General features: G+C 38.6%; 4 protein-coding genes and 1 pseudogene across 10 annotated transcripts; 2 read left to right on the top strand and 3 right to left on the bottom strand.

The window, feature by feature from the left end:
- Window positions 1-770: 770 nt before the first annotated feature.
- Window positions 771-8,862, top strand: LOC111446011. Of its 2 annotated transcripts, XR_002710983.1 has the most exons (12): window positions 771-1,018; window positions 1,137-1,339; window positions 2,519-2,700; window positions 2,781-3,065; window positions 3,150-3,208; window positions 3,290-3,326; window positions 3,409-3,480; window positions 4,462-4,789; window positions 4,868-5,256; window positions 5,404-5,496; window positions 7,292-7,401; window positions 8,418-8,862. XR_002710983.1 is itself a non-coding variant. In XM_023084618.1 (9 exons), the coding sequence occupies exons 1-9, from the start codon at window positions 892-894 to the stop codon at window positions 5,249-5,251; spliced, it is 1,677 nt and encodes a 558-aa protein (XP_022940386.1). In that variant the 5' UTR covers window positions 771-891; the 3' UTR covers window positions 5,252-5,385. The 2 variants fall into 2 exon arrangements, 1 of the variants encoding a protein (XP_022940386.1); XM_023084618.1 differs by lacking the exons at window positions 5,404-5,496; window positions 7,292-7,401; window positions 8,418-8,862 and having other exon boundaries at window positions 4,868-5,385.
- On the top strand, window positions 5,452-8,884 carry LOC111446015. 5 transcript variants are annotated; one of them, XR_002710987.1, is made up of 4 exons: window positions 6,087-6,822; window positions 7,292-7,401; window positions 8,188-8,300; window positions 8,418-8,855. XR_002710987.1 is itself a non-coding variant. In XM_023084624.1 (3 exons), exons 1-3 carry the CDS (start codon window positions 5,467-5,469, stop codon window positions 8,764-8,766), a joined length of 489 nt encoding a protein of 162 aa, XP_022940392.1. In that variant the 5' UTR covers window positions 5,452-5,466; the 3' UTR covers window positions 8,767-8,884. The 5 variants fall into 5 exon arrangements, 1 of the variants encoding a protein (XP_022940392.1); XR_002710986.1 differs by having other exon boundaries at window positions 6,087-6,854; XR_002710985.1 differs by having other exon boundaries at window positions 6,087-6,854; window positions 6,999-7,401; window positions 8,418-8,841.
- Window positions 8,885-9,923: 1,039 nt separating this feature from the next.
- On the bottom strand, window positions 9,924-13,904 carry LOC111446013. Of its 2 annotated transcripts, XM_023084623.1 has the most exons (8): window positions 13,206-13,904; window positions 12,365-12,555; window positions 12,218-12,268; window positions 11,675-12,117; window positions 11,495-11,582; window positions 10,551-10,722; window positions 10,231-10,336; window positions 9,924-10,129 (listed from the first exon to the last, which is right to left on the bottom strand). In XM_023084623.1, exons 1-7 carry the CDS (start codon window positions 13,444-13,446, stop codon window positions 10,251-10,253), a joined length of 1,272 nt encoding a protein of 423 aa, XP_022940391.1. In that variant the 5' UTR covers window positions 13,447-13,904; the 3' UTR covers window positions 9,924-10,129; window positions 10,231-10,250. The 2 variants fall into 2 exon arrangements, with proteins under 2 accessions (XP_022940391.1, XP_022940390.1); XM_023084622.1 differs by having other exon boundaries at window positions 9,924-10,336; window positions 13,206-13,903.
- A 1,896-nt stretch (window positions 13,905-15,800) lies between these two features.
- On the bottom strand, window positions 15,801-19,511 carry LOC111446010 (pentatricopeptide repeat-containing protein At5g11310, mitochondrial). Its single transcript, XM_023084617.1, has 2 exons — window positions 18,761-19,511; window positions 15,801-18,489 (listed from the first exon to the last, which is right to left on the bottom strand). The coding sequence occupies exons 1-2, from the start codon at window positions 19,374-19,376 to the stop codon at window positions 17,252-17,254; spliced, it is 1,854 nt and encodes a 617-aa protein (XP_022940385.1). The 5' UTR covers window positions 19,377-19,511; the 3' UTR covers window positions 15,801-17,251.
- LOC111446824 lies at window positions 16,800-16,911 on the bottom strand (annotated as a pseudogene).
- Window positions 19,512-21,525: the final 2,014 nt, after the last annotated feature.

The following is a 21,525-nucleotide window of genomic DNA, read 5'->3' as shown; positions in this document are numbered from 1 at the left end:
TTAAAAGGGACAATATCATACTATTGTTGGGAGTCGTGTTCGTCTAACAACTACGAGGTTAGAATTTTCTATATTAAAGCAAATAGTTAATATATTAATTAGACAACATATTTAAGCATAATTTAATAATAAAAGCATTTATTTAATTTATTACGTCAAAATTCTAATATTTACTTTGCATTTTTTTTTTTGGGTATAAAAATCAATTAAAGTTAATATTACAATTAAGAATAAAACAATAATATATATTGGTCCGTGTAATTTTATATTTAAAAATAAAATATAAATAAATAAAAAGCCGAAACGAGAGGCGGAATTGGTGGGCCTTATTGGGCCTTCGCGTACTCCAAAGATCAGACAAACTCAAAAAGCAAACATTCATCGGATGTTGTGCCTGTGTGGGACCCACCATTTTGAATCTCCTCTGGGCCGCACTTCTCATCCACCTGGCCCAATTCAATCCTCATCTTTTTCTGACATAAATGCCCCTGCCTTTCCCGCCTTCTTGCCTTTTTGATGGGACATTAATTTAATTTTAAGCTTAAAATTACAATTTTGTCCTTTTTATAATTATGCTAAATTAAAAATTTTAATAAATGTTTTAAATATTATATTTGTCAATATACTTCAACTATTTTCTATATATAATAATTTTTTTTATTATTTTTAATAAATGTTTTAACAACGGACGGAAGGGCAATTTCGTCATGAAAAAATTTCAACCATTACGAGTGTGGGACAGCAGAGAAATTAAGAGCACCCAAATGAAACTAAAATAATCAGAAGCATCCAACGTTTCGTTATTCCTCCTCGCAACCGTTTTCAGTTTCCGGCCACCGGCGAGCACCAAGAACAGCTCAACCCGGTAACTTACCTCTCTTCAACCACGAAATGCCACGTCACTGTTCGCCGCCATTTTCAGTTCTAGCTGCATTTTCACTCTGCTATTCCTCTGCTCTATTTCCCCTCTCCCATGGCGGTTCTCAACCTCCCTTCTCTCAAATTCCTTCCATCTCAGGTACTCACTCACAGTTTCTTGGTCACTTTTCGAAAATATAACGTGTTTAGAGAAAAGGGTTGTTTGGATTTTGCCCTTTTTTGCCGTTTTTCTTCTTTTTATGGCTATCTTTTTGTAGAGTGGAGAAATGAAGACTATTATTCTGGTGGGGAGCTTGGTTGGGGAAGTCCTAAGGGGTCTGTTGCTGAAGGGCCTGTAATGGAGCCTGTTGAGCACTCGTTGTTTGTGTTGGCAGCTGAAAGAACTCGAAGAAAAGATCCTCTTAGTGGGTTTCAAGTTTATACTAATGGGTGGAATATCAGTGACCGACATTATTGGGCTGTAAGTTTGTTCCTCCAACTCAGTTTCTTGATGAAATTTTGATATGTGTTGGTTTTCTTATGGGAATTTGCCTTCTAAGGGCTGTATTTGATTGAGAATGTGATTGAATGGCTATTTAACTTTGGTTTTGTTGGTTGTTAAAGATGTGGAAACTTGGAGATGGGGCTGTTTTGTATGAGCTAAGCAAGCATATAAGAGGTTTAGTTTGTATCATTTGATAAATGGTTACTTCTAGCGTTTTTCTAGGGGAACAACGTCGATTGGAGAGGGGAATGAGTGCTAGTGAGGACGTTGGGTTCTGAAGGGGGTGGATTGTGAGATCCCACATCGATTGGAGAGGGAAATGACATCGATTGGTGAGGAGAACGAGTGCTAGTGAGGACACTGGGCCTTAAAGAGGGGTGGATTGTGAGATCCCACATCTCTGGGAGAGGGGAACGACATTGATTGGAGAGGAGAATGAGTGCAAGTGAGGATGCTGGGCCTTAAAGGGGGGTAGATTGTGAGATCCCATATCGTTTGGAGAGGGGAATGACATCGATTGGTGAGGAGAAACTAGTGCTAGTGAGGACACTGGGCCTTAAAGGACGGTGGATTGTGAGATCCCACATCGATTGGAGAGGAGAATGAGTGCTAGTGAGGATGCTAGGTCTCGAAGGAGGGTGAATTTTGAGATCCCACATTGATTGGAGAAGGGAATGACATCAATTAGAGAGGGGAATGAGTGCTAGTAAGGACGTTGGGCCTTAAAAGGGGGTGGATTATGAGATCCCACGTTGATTGGAGAAGAGAACGAAACATTCTTTATAAGGGTGTGGAAACCTCTCCCTAGTAGACACGTTTTAAAACTTTGAGAGGAAGCCTAAAAGGAAAGGTCAGAAGACAATATCTGCTAGCGGTGGGTTTGGACGTTTACATTAATCTTAATCTTCAACAATATAATATGCATTGTGAATAATCGTTCTTGAATGAGTTACTCATTTTAGTTTTACTAGCTTACTTCTTAAGTAAAGTACATGGTATGCAATGCTTCTCTGTTTTGCTGTGACTCTCCCAAGTTTACTCGTTTTCTCATATTTCGCATCCTTTTCATGATCGATCAATCGATCATAGACGACGTTTTTCCCGATAGTTCTATGCATCTCTGTTCTTACTCCGTGCTTCTTGATTTGGATACAGTCTGTTAGCTTCACTGCAGCTCCATTGTTTGCTGTTGCTGCAGCCTGGCTCTCGGGGTTCGGCCTTTGCTTATTCGTCGTTTCTCTTTGTTACTTCTGTTGCGAAAAACGCTCATACAGCTATTCTCGAACCGCTTATGCTCTTTCACTTCTCCTCCTCATTATGTTCTCCATTTCAGCAATGTGAACATCTTGCCTTTCTCTCTTCCACTTGTTCTGTATTTGGCTCAAAAAGCTTATGCATCATAATCTTGTATTTTCAGCATTGGTTGTGTCATTTTATACACTGGACAAGGAAGGTTTCACAATAGTTCATCAAAAACATTGGAATATGTTGTAAGTCAAGCGGATTTCACTGCTCGAAAGCTTCGGGATGTATCGGATTACTTTGCTGCAGCCAAGCAAACCGGAGTCGATCAAGTGTTCTTGCCTTCTGATGTTCAAACCGATATCGATCAAATCGAGATAAAGATCAACTCTTCTGCTAGTGTTCTTGATGAAAAAGCTGTTCATAACTCAAATGACATAAAAGATCTCCTTGATTCTATGTATGTTTAGGCTTCACTGATTCTTTTCTTGTTCATATGTTCCTCGTAATTCGATCATGAGCTGACGATTTTCGGACATTGCAGTCGTCTGGCTCTGATAATCGTGGCGGCGATCATGCTTTTGTTGACGTTTCTTGGATTTTGTAAGCTCTTTTCTAGCTCTTTGCTATGCTATTTAGTTTGATTCTTACTCAGTTTAGTATGGTTTAACGTTTTGGCTGCAGTGTTCTCCATATTTGGTATGCAAGTTCTTGTGTACATGTAAGTAAGGTATTTGAAGTTTTGTTGTTCATTTCTTTACTTCATTGCCTTAAGAAGGTGTTGTGATGATTCTCTATTGCAGCCTGGTGATAACTGGTTGGTTACTTGTCACCGGGACGTTCGTCTTATCTGGCACGTTTCTTGTTCTTCACAAGTAAGTCGTGTTTATTCGATCTTGTGCTGCAAATACTTGAAGTGATGTGAGTTTCTGTATAATGTCTAAACGTTTTTCGTTGATTGAAATGCTTCTGTGAGATCCCATGTCGGTTGGAGAAGGGAACGAAGTTGTTCTTTTATATGGGTGTGGAAACTTTTCCCTAGCAGACGCTGTGAGATCTTATGTCGGTTGGGGAGGAGAACGAAACATTCTTTATAAGGGTGTGGAAACCTCTTCCTAGCATACACGTTTTAAAAACCTTGTGGGGAAGCTCAAAAGGGAAAGTCCAAAGGGGACAATATATGCTAGTGGGACTTAGGCTGTTACAAATGGTATCAGAGCCAGATACTGGGCATTGTGTCAGCGAGGAGGCTGAGCCCCGAAGGGGGTGGACACGAGGCGATGTGCTAGCAAAGACGCTGGGTCCCCAAGGGAACTGGATTGAGGGAGTCCCACATCGATTGGAGAAGAAAACACGTGCTAGCGAGGACGTTGGGCCCTGAAGGGGGGTAGGGGGGTTCCACATCGATTGGAGGAGGGAATGAGTGCCAGTAGGGATATTGGACCCCCAAGAGAGGTGCATTGTGAGATCCAACATCGGTTGGGGAGGAGAATGAAACATTCTTTATAAGAGTATGGAAACCTCTCCCTAGTATACACGTTTTACGAACCTTGAGGGGAAGCTCAAAAGGGAAAGCACAAAGAGGACAATATCAGCTAGCGGCGAGCTTGGGCCGTTACAGACGCGTTTTCAGAACTTTGAGGGGAAGCCCGACAGGAAAAGCCTAAATAGGACAATATCTGCTAGCGGTAGGCTTAGGCTGTTACCGCTTTATTCATATACTTGAACTACAGTGAATTTCTATATAAAGTCCAAATATCTTATTGCTTACAAAACGGTAACCCGTTTCCCTAACGAATTCAAATTACGAGTTCATAGACACTAAAACCTGATATCGTTTTCGATTCGATATGTAGTGTGGCTGCAGATACTTGTGTTGCAATGGACCAATGGGTCCAGAATCCGAGCGCCCACACGGCCTTAGACGACATTCTTCCTTGTGTCGATAAAGTGACTGCTCAAGAAACCCTGGTAAAAAGCAAGGAAGTGAGTGCACAACTCGTCGATCTGATCAACGAGGTGATCACCAATGTCTCGAACATAAATTTTTCGCCGAACTTCAAACCGATGTACTTCAACCAATCCGGTCCCGTTATGCCAACGCTCTGTAACCCGTTTCACCATCCGGACTTGACACCGAGAGCTTGCTCTTCCGGTGAAGTAGACTTGCAAAATGCTACACAAGTAAGCCATAGGATAGGCTTCTAAAGTTCATTCTAAAATAGATGCCTTACTTATCATCTTCTTATCTTCATTGAACAGGTATGGGGCAGCTATGTCTGCCAAGTTTCGCCTACCGGTGATATATGCATCACGACGGGGCGATTGACTCCGAGCTTATACAGCCAGATGACGAGCGGAGTCAACTTAAGCTATGCGCTATCGAACTACGGTCCTACATTGGTCGAGCTCCAAGACTGCACGTTTGTTCGTCAAACGTTCGATGACATACATAGACAGTACTGTCCTGGTTTACAACAATACAGCAGATGGGTGTATGTAGGATTAGCAACCGTCTCCATTGCCGTTATGCTGTCTCTGATACTATGGATTATATACGGTCGAGAGCGGCGCCACCGTGCTTATACGAAAGGACTAACTACTAAACCAACCGGGGAAGAGTGGGAGGGAAACAAAGAATCTTGAAAACTGCAAGTGTATGATTATTTCTACTGATATCGAACGATCGACTTGTACTTTTTTCGTGTAACACGAATGTAGTATAATATGGCGAGATTGGCTTCAATGTCTAGACCTATCTTTCGTGCATTCACAACCGATACCGCTGTGTTAGCCAGCTTGGTTCTATGCTGTTGGTATGCATTGCAGGGAGTTCAAGACGGGACGAGCGACCGGTACGAATGGCGGTTTGGAAACGGAGTCTACGAAAGGTTGGTTATTACATAGTTTGGTAAAAGTGTGAGAGGGTAAGTTTTTTTTTTTTTTTTTTTTTTTTAAGATAATAATGAAAAATTTTAAAGTTTAGAAATTATGTAAAGATATTAATAATACACTAATTTAAATAAATATCATTTATTAAATTAAAATTTTTAATTAATATGTACTTTTATAATGGTTGGACTGTCACCAATTAGAAGCAAGAAAAATCTTTAGAGTTGCATAACGTGGAGCTCAAGCAATGGATACCGTGATGACAACGCCGGTGGCTCTAGCATTTCCTCATACGATGGCAAAATTGAAATAATGACTCTGAAAAATGGTTTTCTTGTACTTTTACATGTGTTTCATGAGAGGTATCTTAACACGTGGCAGATTCTCCTTCTCCTAAAAGTTGGATAAACGCCCCCCATCTTCGTCTTCTTCCTCCTCTACCAGCCGTTGGATCAAGAATCCCAACGGTCCTTTAACCCTACCATGGTTGTGTCAACTGACTCAACTTCTTTCTAGAATTACCCCTTGTTATGCGGTTAATTACATCTTTACCCTGTTTTCTCGGATCTATAAAACTGGCCTGTGCAATTTGTTGGGTTTGCCAAACTAACGCCCTGAGGGGCCCCTTGGAGGGTAAAGAATACTCGAGGCTTCTTCTTTTTCTCTCTGATGGTGACTTCTTCTTCGAAAACCAGATCCACCGGCCCGGTGCACCGATCACAGTCGCCGGGCGGACGGTTCTGTAACTCCCCGGCGCTGTCGTCTTTTACGTCGGCGTTTGCTTCATCCACTAGCTTAAACTTTTACTCGCATTCTTCTACTTTCCGTTCCGTTGATCACCGCGATTTCCGCAGCCACCATCATCATCGTCGATGCACCTCCCCTAGCCGTGTTAATGTTTTTTCGTCTCCTTCTCTTACTTCTTCTGTCCGTTTTTTCGTTGATAACCGTTCGATTTCTCCGAATCGGTCCGTTATTGTTTCGAGGAAAAATCATCCGGCGTCTAATGTTAAGAGGACCTGTATGTGCTCTCCGACGACGCATCCAGGATCGTTCCGGTGTAGTTTTCACAAAAACGTCTCGAGTAGCGGCGGCCATAGCCAGACGGTGTCGTTTCCTTCAATCAGGTTAAATATGCGGAGATCGGCTATGGCCAACTCGCTCGTTCGAATCGGCGGTGTGGAAGGAGAGTTGGTGAAGCGAGCATTGACTACTTTGATTCGGCCTTCGTCGCACCAGCAGAGGAGGATAGCGGCATTTATACCTAGATCAAGTCGGCTCGCTGTCATGTCCAAGGTTGACGATGCTTGAATTTACAGCAGAAGATACGGTGATGCCTAAAACTTTATGATCTCAGGTTCGTTGAAGAGCATCAATTTGTGAACGGTTCTGGTTTAGAATTATAGCCGAAAAGAAAACACACCACACGAAGTTGCATAATCGTTCAAAGCAGTATCTGTAGTGAAATTCATTAGATTCAGAATTTGTGACTCGGAAGCAGGACTACTGAGTCGACTGGCCGAGTGTTGTTCGCAGGCTTCGTGGTTTTTTGGCAGAGGATTGAAGAAGAAGAAGAAAAAAAAAAACGAACGAACTTACACCTTTGTACATACAACATTGTTTGCTGTGGAAGGAGAAATTCAGACATTTTTACTTCGAATTGAAACCAAACGAAAGCAAAACAAAATTCGAAGATTAATTTCAACAACCTGCAACCGGCATCAATTTGAAAATGATTTATAACACCGTTGGATGATGAGAATTGTGACCTGCTCAATTCCGTTCTATGTGCAGCCTTGGGCTTCCGTGTGTGCCGCCATCGTGATCTGCTCCGATGATCGTGATTTTCGTCCACGTCGTTTCACGTGGTTCCGCTTAATCCGTCCCGTTCATTCCGGTGCCAGGTATTTATTTCTTTACTTTTGCTATGATTCGTTTATTTAGTTGGTGCAGGACGTGCCGCTGGGTGAAATAAAGTCGTCACGATTCAGGCGCTGAGTTTCTTTCAACTCTAAAACGAAACTTACGAAGAAGATGAATGTTAAGATATTAATAAATTAAAATTTATTATATATATCATATTTCATATTTTATTATAGACCAACATTTAGATATTTGCGTTCTATTTTTTTTTTAATTACTATTTTTATATTTTATAATTTATTAAATAAATATAATAAATAGAAATAAGTGTTAGAGGAAAGTCTAATTTAAGAATGATGTTGAGTTTATAATCCATTGAATGATCATGGATTTATAATCCATCATTATCTAAGTTACTAAAGACTCTCAATCCAATAAATATGGTTTATGTTTGGGTTATCAACCAATTTGAATTTGATTGATTTCAAATAAATGAAGATTTATAGGTTAGGTTAGTTGGTTTTTTTTTTTTTTAATATTATTTTTATAAGATTTATAATTTTATTATAATTTGTTCTATTATTTATTCTCTTTGACTTTACTTCTAATGAGCTCATTAAGCCTAGTGATTTTTTTGGGGTTTTATGTGCTTGAAATAATTTAGTGGGCCCAAGCCACGTGTCCAATTCTCCAGAGGCAGTTATTGTAAACTTCTTTTGCAGAGTGACAGTCGGTGTAACTTTATCATCTCTCGTAACCGCTTTCTTTATATAAATATCACCCCGCCCATTTTTTTCTCTGTTGCTTGACTATTCTTTCGAGAGAAGAAAAGAAACAGAGAAATGGGTTTGGGCATCAATTGTTCATCTTCAGTAGTTCTCCTTCCTCGAGCTCCCGATTCGAATTCCTTTGATTCTTCGAAAGTTGCTCGATTGTCTGCGTAAGTCTCAATTAACTTCATCGCGATGGATTTCACATGCAAAGACGGATCAATCTGTTCTCTGTTCTTCAACTTTTTTCCTCGATCAATCGATTAAGATTTCTTGTTTTACTACAGGAAGGACGATAGAGGAACGTGGAGAATCAGAAGTCGATGCGCTTTAGGTTTAGCGAGCTTGATTCTCGCAATCGAGTTCGGTGACGTCTCCGTCGCCGTTGAAACTCAGGCTCTCGAATCGCCGCCGCAAGTTGTAGATTCGAGGCGTGTAAAGATCTCGAGATGGAGCGACAAAAGAAAATGCGCTCAATGGCGAGCCAATTCGCTCGAGATTATCGTGCCTGAGAACCTTCCGAGGCCGTCGCAGCGCCGGAAGTGGGAGACAATAGCATTTACGGATGTGGAGAACGCACCGGCAGTTCAAGTAATTTCTTCCAAATTTGGCTCCAAGTACTGTTTCTCTTTATAAATATCTATTGCCTCGCCTAGACTCAATTGTAGATACTAGCTTCTAAGTCGATTTTATCAATCACTTCAATGGCTATTCGATGACTGCTATTATTGATCAACGTGAATAATTTTCTTTCAACACAAAATTGAACATAAGATTTGAAATGAATAACTGTAGTACAGATTGGCTCTATTCAGGAGGCGTAGTTGTAGTACATGCAGTACAGCATGAATATTAGAAATTACAAAAGTTGGGCGATCTTTCACTTTTGTTCGTTATTGCAAGACGTCCAGACCTAGGCAGCCCAGTGATGTTTGGGCCGCTGCTCTGAACTACAATACCTAAACAAAGGAAATAAAATAAAGATTGGTCAATTTAATGTTTTTTTCAGTCCAATTGTCTTAGTGAATTGAGTTCTGGTCGAACCCGCCCAATCCAACTAAGAAGAACCAAACGTGACAGACACATTTTTTTCCTTTTGAGAGAGTACTCCGAGTAGTAGTTAACTTGTCATACCTCAATCCGCCTACTCGAGTCTTATATGAATATGCAGGAAGGAGTGCTCCTAGGTGTGTGTAGGTGTTGTGTTTGTTCGTGAGAATGGATTCCTCATCAAGTCAGGTAACGACTTAAATGATGAATTGTTATAGTTATAATAATCATTCCAAGTGTTTTTGGTTTTCTTTTAAGACATTCATAAGGATGTAGATGAGGCTTTTTCACCGTCTCATAAAATGCAAATATAATTGTAAAGATATCAATAAAAGTATAACTCAACAATGATTAATATAACGCTCATTTTGAGATTAAAAAAAATCCAAATAATAAAATTATAATTAAACAATTACATACAAAGTGAGATGAGTATATTTAGGGTTCGTTTGTTTCTCCTATAAAACCCTAATTCGTTTTAAATGAAAACTAGGGGGGTGGGAGATGTTGGCATGAAAGGATAAGAAGTACCATTTTACCCCTTTTCATATCAAAATGACCAAAATACCCTTGAAAAAAAGAGTCTTCATGATATGACATTGTATGCCCAAGTTTTCCACTGCTATTCACAATGGAATAACAAAGAAATATTTTATAGCAAGCAAGCAACCAACTAATAAGAGAAGCCCATCGCCTTAAGCAAGCAATTAACTGTTATGTATATATATATATATGATATGATATGCTAAAAAATAATAATAATAATAATAATGACAATGCTCATGAAACTGGACTTTGACACAACAATACTTTGTGTACTATAAATCTCTTTTATACCCTCTTTTTAAGTTTTGGCTACATGATGTGATGATCATCACCTGCAGCCAGAATGGTGGTTGCTCCAGAATGGCCCGGGCGGGATGGGGATGGAAAGATAAGCCATCGTCGCCTTAGAGAGCAATTGACTGTTGTTATTTTCAGAAAACAAGAAACCGACGACGACGACGACGAAAATGATATGATATGATGAGATTGGAACAGCAATCTTACAACTCAACTCCTCTCTTTTTCTACCGTTCAGCCTTCGGGTTTGCTATGCAAACGGGGGGTTCTCGAGTCTCTTTCGCTTGAACGCTGCGTGGACGATTGCCTACAGCTACAGCCAGAATGTTGGTGGTTTGTCAATTTATTATGCATACAAGGCATTAAAATGAACCTAATAATACAGATTGACATCATCAAGCTTGGAAGCAATTTCTAACAAAATAAGATCTTACTCTGCATCTTCAAAACCTGATAGCTGCAAAAACCAAGACCAACAATACCAATATATTTTGCTGTTAATCTGAACTTCTTTAAGTTAGAATCACCTGTTTGTGTCGAGATTAGAGTATCGCCAACTCCTCGACCGGTAGCTATCGTACCATGATATGCTTTAGCTGATTGCTGGTCACTAGATATACCAGTTACATTTAATTTAGGTGCTAAGGCTGTTGACCAAGAGCCCCCATTTGATCCAGCTAAGGCCATTATAATATCAGCCTGAAAAAACCCAGCAGCAACCACCAAGATTAATGAGTAATTAACAACAAAACAGAAATCCTACTTGAATGAACTCCAAAATTTTAGCTAAAAAATCTTCATTTAGGAGATCAAGCTCAAGATATGTACTCCCAAACGAAATATATTCTCGAACAAAGAACTAACATAATTTATGCATACTTCTTGACTTGTAAGTAACTGGTAGGTTACGAGTGTTACGAGTGTATGTTGTCATTTGCTCATCCGATTCAAAATTTTATCATAGCAAAAGTCGATAAGTTTGTATGAAGCATGAACAGCAAGCTTGTCAGTTCAAAAGTCGAAGCAAACATGAAGATACTATAATGAATACTTTTTTATTTAATACCCATGAGTGCCCGTGCCAGCTTGCATGCGCTTCGACTAATCTAAATTCTAGGTAAGTAGCTATCTTGGATCTATTCTCAATGAGCTCTTTATTATTCTAATGACCCTTATTGCCATATGGAAAGGTACCTTGTTGAACATACTAAATTCTAGTTTGTTGAAGCATGAACGGCAAGCTTATCAGTTCAAGAGTCGAAGCAAACATGAAGACACTATAATGAATACTTTTTTATTCAATACCCATGAGTGCCCGAGCCAGTTTGCATACACTTCGACTAATCTTACAGACACATTTGGTTGTCGAGGAATCTCCTAGCATGCTAAATTCTAGGTAAGTAGCTATTTTTGGATCCGTTCTCAATGAGCTTTTTATTATTCTAATGACCCTTGCCATATGGAAAAGTACCTTGTTTGGAGGGACATCATCAAAAACATGAGCTTGACCACCATAGAAAATAGTCATCTTCGTGTTGTTCGAATCAAGTCCCTGCTGACTGTCACGATAGATTTAAACACAATGCTTAAATTTTTCATAGAACAGTTGAAAAACGGAACTGTACAGAACGATACGTGATCGGTAATTTACCTTGGAGGATTAGAAGATTTGTATTCTAAACCTTCAGTCTTGGATTTCTGCTTGTCACAACTTAGCAACATTTGAGAAGAATGTCTCCCATCATTTCCAACATTAATGCTACTCAAAAGTCCAGGGCTTTTCATCCCAGTTCTAGATCCTTCATCAGCAGCAGATTGAGACACACTGGAAGGAGCAACATTAAATTCTCTGGAAGAGTTGGAACCTACTTGATGTACACGAGGCATCAACTGAATCCCGAGCGGAGAATTCTGTGCCGAGCTCGTGTTCAATGGAATAGGCCTCTCCCATTTGGTAACACTAGGATTAAATCTAGTGCCAAGAGAGTGTTGTGTGAGGGAATAAGAAGCAATTTTTGGAGGCTTCATACTGTAGTAAACTGCCTCGTTATCATTGTATCTCGGTCGATCTCCACCAGGTCCAGTTTGTAGTGACTGATACAAGTTAAGAGAAAATCAGATCAAATGATCCATTAAAATCCTTGTCACTTCCCTGGAATGTGATTAAAGAAAACTAAAAGCTGTCAAAACCTGCCTCGTTATCATTGTATCTCAGTCGATCTCCACCAGGTCCAGTTTGTAGCATCTGATACAAGTTAAAAGAAAATCAGATCAAATGATCCATTAAAATCCTTTTCACTTCCCTGGAATGTGATTAAAGGAAGCTAAAAGCTGTCAAAACCTTCATTGTATGTGACCTCTCAAGAGAGTCAGAAGGCACATGAGGAATTTGGTTTCTATATGATCCAACAAAACCAGGATCTGGATTACTGCGTTTAATCCCTGCTATCCAATTACTTTTTTCAGGTCCAGATTTCTCATTCCTTGGACTGCAGAAGGGAACCCCTTCAAGATAACCTCCCACCTGATTTTCTACCAAAAATGAAGAACAGTGTAAATGGTAAAGATTTCTCAGAACATGGAGTGTGAATCAAACCCATGTTTGAATTGAAATTGAAATACTGATGCAAGTTCTTCCCCTCTGAATCAGATAGATTCATATCTGAAAGAGGTTGACATTACATCCCATAAGAATTCAAATCCAGAATCAGACAGCTGAAACTTGGAAATAAAGCAAAAAACCAAAGAAATTAACAATGGAGAAAGGAAGATTGTAGAAAAAACTAAGTGTAGTTTCTGTTTCCGAAAAGCACTTAGTGTTTGAAAACTGAAGGAAAAAGAGAGTAGGGCTAAAGAGGCCTTTCAGAAAGCTTCAAACCAATCCACTAAACTTTACAGTGACATAAAGAGCAAAAGGAGACAGAAATTCTTCGTTGCAGAAAGAAAAGAAAAGTTCACACATGAAAATCAATATTTTGGAATCAAAACAATTTAACCAAAAACAAACGAATCATTCAAACAATCGAGAGGTCGATAATGATCGGAATATTCATCAAGCAAAAGGATAATCGCAAAGATTGGAAGTTATTCAGGCCACGACGAAATCGTTGAGACGAAAACCAGCAAGCGATAAATAACCTAGAACGAAGTAAATTGAAGACGATGAATGTTAACAGACTGACCAGAAGCAAGATCGGAAGCGGCGGAGAGGAGTCCACGGCCGCCGCTAGAAGAAGCCAAGGCCGACGACGGCGACGAAGCTTCCGATAAGGTTATATCCGGCGTCTTCGCGGCCGAGAGTACAGAAGCATCCTTGGTCCTAATGCCAAGAAAATCATGGAAGATCGCATTACCTAGTGGTTGAACCTGCCTCGTACTCTTCTTCTCGCCATTGCTGCAGTAGCCCGCATTGAAATGAGCCATTAGAGATGGAACCTCAAGAGTTGTCTCTTTACGAAAGCATCCATTTCACTCTGCATAAAGAGCAAGAGTGTAGAGAAAAACAAAAGACAAGCAACACGATTTTTGAAAAGAAACATACAGAAAAAAGAGGCCAAAAGAATCAGAAGAGAGAGAGAATCAGGCTCTTTTCTCGAGATAAAAGATTCTATAGAAAATTTCCGACGCCGACGCCGGTGAGGGATTCAGTTTCCTCCGTTCACCGGATCGGATTTGTTAAAATAATGGAAAAATTCACAGAATTCGTTGGTTCGTGGCCGTCAATTTGGTTGCGCGCGAACGAAAATCAAACCGGCCTCGAGCTCATGAAAATCAAAATCACATCGAGAAAGGAATTGTTGAGAGAAAAATCAATGATGAAAAATTTGATGGATGAGGACAGCTTTCTGAATTGGAAAGAAAATCCAACTCAATCAAAAGTTAGGTTTTGAGTAGCAATTTTGTGTGTTAAATTTAGATTCCTTCCATTTAAAAATATCAACTTTGTAGTTTAGTTTATTTTTATCAAACATTTACATACTCAAATTTGTTACTTTTACATAACATTATTTACATGTTACACTTTATTATACCAAAAATTAAAATTAAAATATTGCACGACACGCCTATATATGCGATGTCACGGTCGCTCGTCCAAGGCATGTTGCTCATGGCCGCACCCTTGATGTATTTCCATGTTCTAGTGTTTTACTTTTGTATTTCTAGTATGACGAAAAATCTAGGTGACTTTTGTATTTCTAGTACGATGAAAAATCATGTCTAGGTCATGCTCATAATGTACTATAGGAAGATATGACTGGTTGTCAACTCCTCTCCTTAATGTACAATAGGAAGATATGACTAGTTGTTAACTTCTTTCTACCAATAGTTATATATTGAGCCGTTGTTGTTACTCTCTTGCTTGCATATATACCACCTCTTTCAAAGTCTCTCTCTAACCTTGTTTTCTAAAACCTTCTTCTTAAACCGAGACCAGAGGCTCGAGCATACGTTGCTTGGTCGTAAGCAACATAAGAACAAAGTGGCATACCATTAAATTATATATAAATTAAACGTTAATATTAAGAATTAGTTGAAATGATTTCAATCCCAGCTCTACTTCATATTTCAATTTTCATCACCGTGAAATTCTTCATTTCTTTGGCAGAGTACAAGGTTAGAGGCAAAGACATAGACAAAATATATTTCCCGTCCCAAGCCCCGTGAGAAAATTTTCTCTCCACTCCCTCCTCTTTCCCCGCTCAAACGAAAATTTTCCACCCCGACAAATCCCTACACATTAAATGAACATCTCTTTCTACGTCTTTGCTGCAATATAATATATATATATAGACTTAAACAATAATTTTTAAGAGTTAAAATTTTTTTATAAATATTAAAATTTGTAAAATTGAGATATTGGTTGAAATTTTATTTGCATTTTTTTTAGTAATATAAGAAGAAAGTAATTGGATTTAGATATTATAAGAAGATATTTTTCGAGGATATTTATGTTGAAATTAGATTTTCTTTTATTTCTTGTTATCAAATTTGGACATTAATATCAAGCCATTTAAACCATCAAATGTGGCTTTAAATATTCCATTATAACCCTTTGAATTTCAATAAGTTTATTTTAAAATATTTATTTCTCTATAAAATAAGAAAAAACAAACAACATTTTGACAAAAAATTATACCTTTATTTAATTTTCTTTTAATGCATGCATTGATGCCACATAATTATCCAATTATTACTTTATAAAAATTTCCAGAAAATGAGACCAAAATATTATTTAAAAAAAAAAAAAAAAAAACTTGAAACACCGTTGAAGGTTCAATACGATAAAGTTTAAGGTACATCTACTTCTAACGATCTATAGTTTAAGGTATGTCTACTTCTAACAATCTATAGTTTAAGGTACCTTCTAATACGAGCCGAGTATGATCTTTTTAGCTTTCTTCTAAAGACTCTCGTGTAAAGCTAACATGGCTTGCTACATACAAGTATAGCTAAAGAAAGATGAGACAGGACGGATGGTCAGAGGCTGCAATAGGACTACTATAGGAAAGCGTACGAGGGTTCAATACAACAAAGTTAGAAGACACCTCTACTTCTTCTAAGAAGTTGATAGCACGTGTGGTGTGATTCTAATACAGTATGAGGGTTCAATACAACAAAGTTAGAAGACACGTCTACGTCTTCTAAGAAGTCAATAGCACGTGTGGTGTGACATCTAATACCATGCGAGGGTTTAATACAACAAAGTTAGAAGGCACCTCTACTTCTCCTAAGAAGTTGATAGCACGTGTGGTGTGATATCTAATACAGTACGAGGGTTCAATACAATAAAGTTAGAAGGCACCTCTACTTCTTCTAAGAAGTCGATAGCACGTGTGGTGTGACATCTAATACAGTACGAGGGTTCAATACAACAAAGTTAGAAGGCACCTCTACTTCTTCTAAGAAGTCGATAGCACGTGTGGTGTGACATCTAATACAGTACGAGGGTTCAATACAACAAAGTTAGAAGGCACCTCTACTTCTTCTAAAAAGTCGATAGCATGTGTGGTGTGATATCTAATACAGTACGAGGGTTCAATACAACAAAGTTAGAAAGCACCTCTACTTCTTCTAAGAAGTCGATAGCACGTGCGGTGTGATATCTAATACAGTATGATACGAATAACTATAAATATAATAAAAAAGCAACGCATGCCTCAACTAAAGACTACTAAAGCAAATATTAACCAAAATTGTAATCTAAACCCTCTTAAAAAGTTTGAAAATCGTGATTTCGCCCCACCCAATCAAATGAGTTTGTGTGTGTGATGCTTGAGTGGCAGGGATAAAGAGCTTAAAAAGGTGATCTTACGAGGAGGTGGTGTGGATTCCACTAGCTCGCTGTCCCTGCAGAAACGCTCTCGCCCGCACCTGTCTTCCTAATCTTAAACCAATCGCTGCGGCGGGCAGATTGAATAAACTCCCCATCACATTGTTAATGGACAATGATGCAATTCAACTGAGTTTGGTTGCAAAACCACTTCCCAACAATTGTGCTTTTCATCATCATTATGTTGAAAAACCTTGCTTTTCAGCAACCAATCCACATACGTCATTTGTTTGAATTCAACACTCCTATCCTTGCTTCTTTCCGCCCCGGATCCCTGACGGAAAAAACTTTACAGATATTAGAGAATATAGAGAGAACATGTCTACTAGGGAGAGGTTTCCACGCCCATACAAGGAATGCTTCGTTCTCTTCTCCAACCAATGTAGGATCTCAAAATCCACCCCTTGGATGCCCAGCGTCCTCACTGGCACACCGTCCAGTGCCTGACTCTTATCCCTTTTTTTCGATTTGTGCATGTCATCCTTACGTAGAGGCCATGATAATGTTCTCTATATTGTTGTATCGTTCCAATTTTATCGGAGGTCCCCAAATGGGAAAATAAGAGTGGGGGGTTTTGGATTACATTGTTGTTGTTGAAGTGCTAAAGTCGATCGCCAACCTTGTACTTTCCCTGCTTCAACAGCTCTCTGTTTTCATTTGAAGAGGCCTACTAATAATAATTTGGAAGAAAAGATATAAAAACCATCCTAAGTCCAATTGAATTCTTGCGAGCACTTTGTCGAATATACGCTCGACCCTCAAGAAGATTGTTTTTCGCCTCGCAAAATAACTGCACATGCCAGCGAAACTGATTCATTTGTTAGAGTTTCTCCAAAGATTCCTGTGGAGAAACTGTGTAGCTCAAGTCATCTTGTGCGTAGCTAATGAGCAGTTGCATTAAATACAAACAGTCGCAGAGTTGGCTTTCTTCTTGATATCATCTATCAACCTATTTGCATTAAACACAGCAGTTTCAGATGGACTTCTGCGTTTGACAAGCTCTCTAGGGTCTTTACAGACCTTCAACATTTCAGACATTGCCTCGGCTTTACGCATAATAGATGTTCTTCTAGCACGGATGGAATCGGGAGCTTGACTATACGTATTAGGTAACTTCTCTGAATGAGGAACCGAAGACATCATTCCTCGTAGCTTCAATGCCATTTTTGTCAATCCACGTTTTGAGAATTCATCAAGCAATCTGCAGAAAGTTAGATATTGAGGAACTATTCCACGACAAATCATGTGCTCGAATTCAGCGAAAGCCTCTTCAAATTTATGCATCTTGCAAAGCAAATGGATTAACATGGTGCTTGTAGCCAAGTCCATGTCAAACCCCCTAGCCTTCATTTCATTGCAAACTTGAACTGCAAGGTTTAATCTCTCCTCTTCACACAACATCTTCAGCAACAGGTGGTACGTAAGTTTATCGGGCGTATATCCCGATTCAATCATTTTGTTGTAAAGGTTCATACCCTCCTCAATTTTCCCATACTTTGAGAAGAATCTAAAGAAGTAGTTATAGGTAGTCGGGGTGGGAGTGAATCCTCTATTCATCATCAACTTAAGGATCTTGCTAGCCCCTGAAAGATCTCCTGCCTTGCAATAACCCTTAATAAGAGAATTGTACGTCGAGATCGTAGGGCCTTGCTCGAGAACCGTGAACCTCTCCATCATTCCCAATGCCTCCTTAAACCTCCCAGATTCCCCAAGTGCATCAACTATTGGGTTATATATGATTGCATTTGGCTCAATACCTTCTCCCCTCATCTCATCCACCAATTCAATGGCTATTTCGACCCGACGCATTCGACAGTAGCCTTCGACAAGGGTGCCATATGTAACGACTGTAGGTGATATTTTGTTCTTCTTCATCTCAAACCAGAGCCTCTCAGCATGTTTGAGCTTTCTTGATCGAAACCATCCATTTAGAAGTATATTATAAGCTCGAATTGATGGTTCGAAGTTCAAATCCAACTCTCTTTTCCTATTGAAGTACTCAGAAGCTACCCTGACATGGCCCTCTTTGCAGAGGGAATCTAATAAAATCTCAAACAAACTCTCCGAGTTGGTCCCTGAAATTGTTTCTAGGTTGCGAGCAAATTCGAAGGTCCGAATTGCAGGTTGAACCATGCCTGTAGAAATCACCATAGACAGCGCCCATACAATCATTTCTACACTCACTTGGTTTTGGCTTTGAATATGCAAATTCTCTATTTGAACCTCAAATGGAATTGGCAATCAAGATAAACAGATAAACAGATAAACATGAACCTCAAATGGAATGACAAATGGAGATGATGTCCAAATTTGAATATGCATATTTTCGAACGGTTTAATAAATGGAAGATCAATCAGTTCATGCATAAAAACGGCCATTGAGTTGTAGTGTCATTATAAACATACCTGCACGAGTGTACCGCCTGATCAATATCACGAAGACATCGACGGAAACCAAAGAGGATTCTCCATCTCCACGAAGACGACGAATAATCAGAGACCAAGCAGAATCAAACGCCCTCGACTTCGCCAGCACGTTGATCGTACAATTGAACAATGCCGGTGAGGGACAAAATCCAGGTTTCTTCGCAGCCCAGAGAAACAGCGGATACAATAACTTGGGAGACGAATCGAAATGATCGAATACAGCCTCCAACAAACTCGAACTCGGCACAATTCCAGTCCTGTCCAAAGCATCCTCGAACGCTGCACCAGGTCGAACACCGCGATCGGAAAGGATGCCAGAAATGGTAGAGAAGTCATTCTGCGCATAACTTGCATCAGATTTCAGGTCAGTGTCAGAGTTAGGGTTTGAAATCGTGGCCGGTTCTGATTGCAACGAGCTTCCCGCCTGGTCGGGCAGTGAAGGCCACTTTATGAGTGGCTTTCCCGGTGTGGACAGCCATGACTGAGCAGACGAAGAGGAAAATCGCAGAGCATGAACTCGAAAACTAGAACAACGATAGCGTTCGATGGCGTGGAGGATCCCGTATGCCAAAAATAAAGGTTTCTGAATGGGCATTGGGGGGTTTAGGGTTTAGGGTTTAGGGTTTATGCAGAGAAAAGAGATGGCAACGACAACGGCGGCTATCCTCCGACGTACGATTGATTCCGGTGGCGCCGCAGCTGAATTTCGGTCTTCCGTCTCTAATTCAATCTTTTATTGTATATTAACACTAAGTAAATTCAATCTTTTAAATTTAAAAAAAAATAATTATAATTTAATATATAAAAAATTATAATTCCAAACATGTTTTTGAAAAATAAAAGAAATAAATAAATAAATAAATTTTATATAATTTAAAATAGGGTTATTCATATGATCCAATAACTCGGGGGCTTCCTTCGCCTTCCACCTAAGTTGGGCAGGAAAAGGCCCAAAGTCAATCCTAGGCAAGCTTCATAGGGTCGGTGCACGTAGTCCGCATATATATCTATTTCACTGAGCCTCTCTCTAAGACAATGCCCAGTTCGTTACGCCTTTCATGCGAGTCGGAACTTACCTGACAAGGAATTTCGCTACCTTAGGATCGTTATAGTTACGGTCGCCAACTCCCCTGTCATCAGGTCACCAACTTCCTTGACCTTTCGACACTGGGCAGGCGTCAATCCCCATACATGGTCTCATGACTTTGATCAGTCTCAGTTTCGACTACATAAACAACCGATACTATCTGACCTCAATCATAAAAGGTGGGTTTTTTTTTTAAGTTTAATTTTAAAAAAATTAAAAATTTGATTAATTTTGCTCGATTGACCTGAAAATAGAGTTACAACTTAATCCTACCTATTTTTTTTTTAAATATTAAAAATATTTTAATTGATAATGTATCGTGGATAAGTGAGAATTTTTAAAATAATTAAAAAAAAAAACTCAAACGGGTTGAATTGTGAACTCTATTTAGATTGTTCGGGTCACCAATTTTTTTTGTCTCGACCAAAATTTTCAACAAAAAAAAATCCCGATTTTAAAAAGAAATTGATGAATAGAGTGAAGACGAACATTAAAAGTGATGGCAGAGTGAATAATGAGGAGCGCATCTCCGACCCAAAACCCGACCTCAACCTTGTCCCCGACCCCGACCCCGACACGCCTCATTACTTTGGCTCCCTTTTAAGTACGCAAGTCATCCTTGAAATCATTTATTTTGGTCCCATGGAAATTGATTTTGACAGAACAGATAATTTAATTCAATCACGAGGGGTATTGGACCTATTTTCCCCTTCCACTTTAACATTTATTATCACTGTAAATATTCATTTAATATTTATCCTCTTTCTTTCCTTCAAAAATTATTATATAAAGAATTTTTTATTTTGTTATTTACTGTCCCTTTAAATATCGTTTATAAATACATTCATGGTTGTGTCATAAAAATAAATAATCCAAAATTATTGTTAATTTATATATATATATATATTTCAAAATTTTTATTATTTATTCTAGTTAATTTTTTTATTTTATAAATTTTAATTAAATATTTGAAATTAAATCAATATATATTTTATAAACTAAAATTTTATTTTTATTTAAAAATCTAATAAATTATTCCAGCCATCCCATCTGGACTGAATAAGGTTAAATTTATTATTTAATAAGAGTTGTTCGAGTTGAAAAATTTATAACTGGAATAATTGATTTAGGTCTTAAAAAAATGTTCCAATATGACTGGACCCATGAACGCTCGGTAATTGAATACAAAAAATGAAACAACTTTACAAATATATATTTCAATTATGGTCGATGATTAAATAATAAGTTTGGAGGTATAATTCTATAAAATTTTAGTATATGTAGTTTTTTTTAAAAAACGTCATTTACTATTTTAAAAGTCGATAGTTTGACTTTTACATTACAATTGTTGAACTAAAAAAACCTCTATATTTTGACGATCATTGCGTTTTTTTTTCTAGTTGTACTAATAGATGATTTAGTTGAACACGTGTACGAGAGAAGGTAATTTATGAGAGGAGTCGAGTAGTGAAACTACTATTCAAATATGGATTTGTTTTTAGTAAACGATTAGAACCTTGGGCCCGACTACGAAACTCAATGAAACCCGAAGCCATACCTGGCACCCCACATGACCTTATATAGGTTTCGTTGTTTCACGAGATATTTTCTTACTATTTCAAACGACTATAATGAAAATCACGTGTCAATGGAAGGA

Source organism: Cucurbita moschata, unplaced genomic scaffold, assembly GCF_002738365.1.
Source record: "Cucurbita moschata cultivar Rifu unplaced genomic scaffold, Cmos_1.0 Cmo_Scf00008, whole genome shotgun sequence".
In the NCBI taxonomy this organism is placed as follows: Eukaryota; Viridiplantae; Streptophyta; class Magnoliopsida; order Cucurbitales; family Cucurbitaceae; genus Cucurbita; species Cucurbita moschata.
The sequence above is the reverse complement of the archived record's forward strand: the minus strand, read 5'-3'. Positions and strand labels throughout refer to the sequence as shown.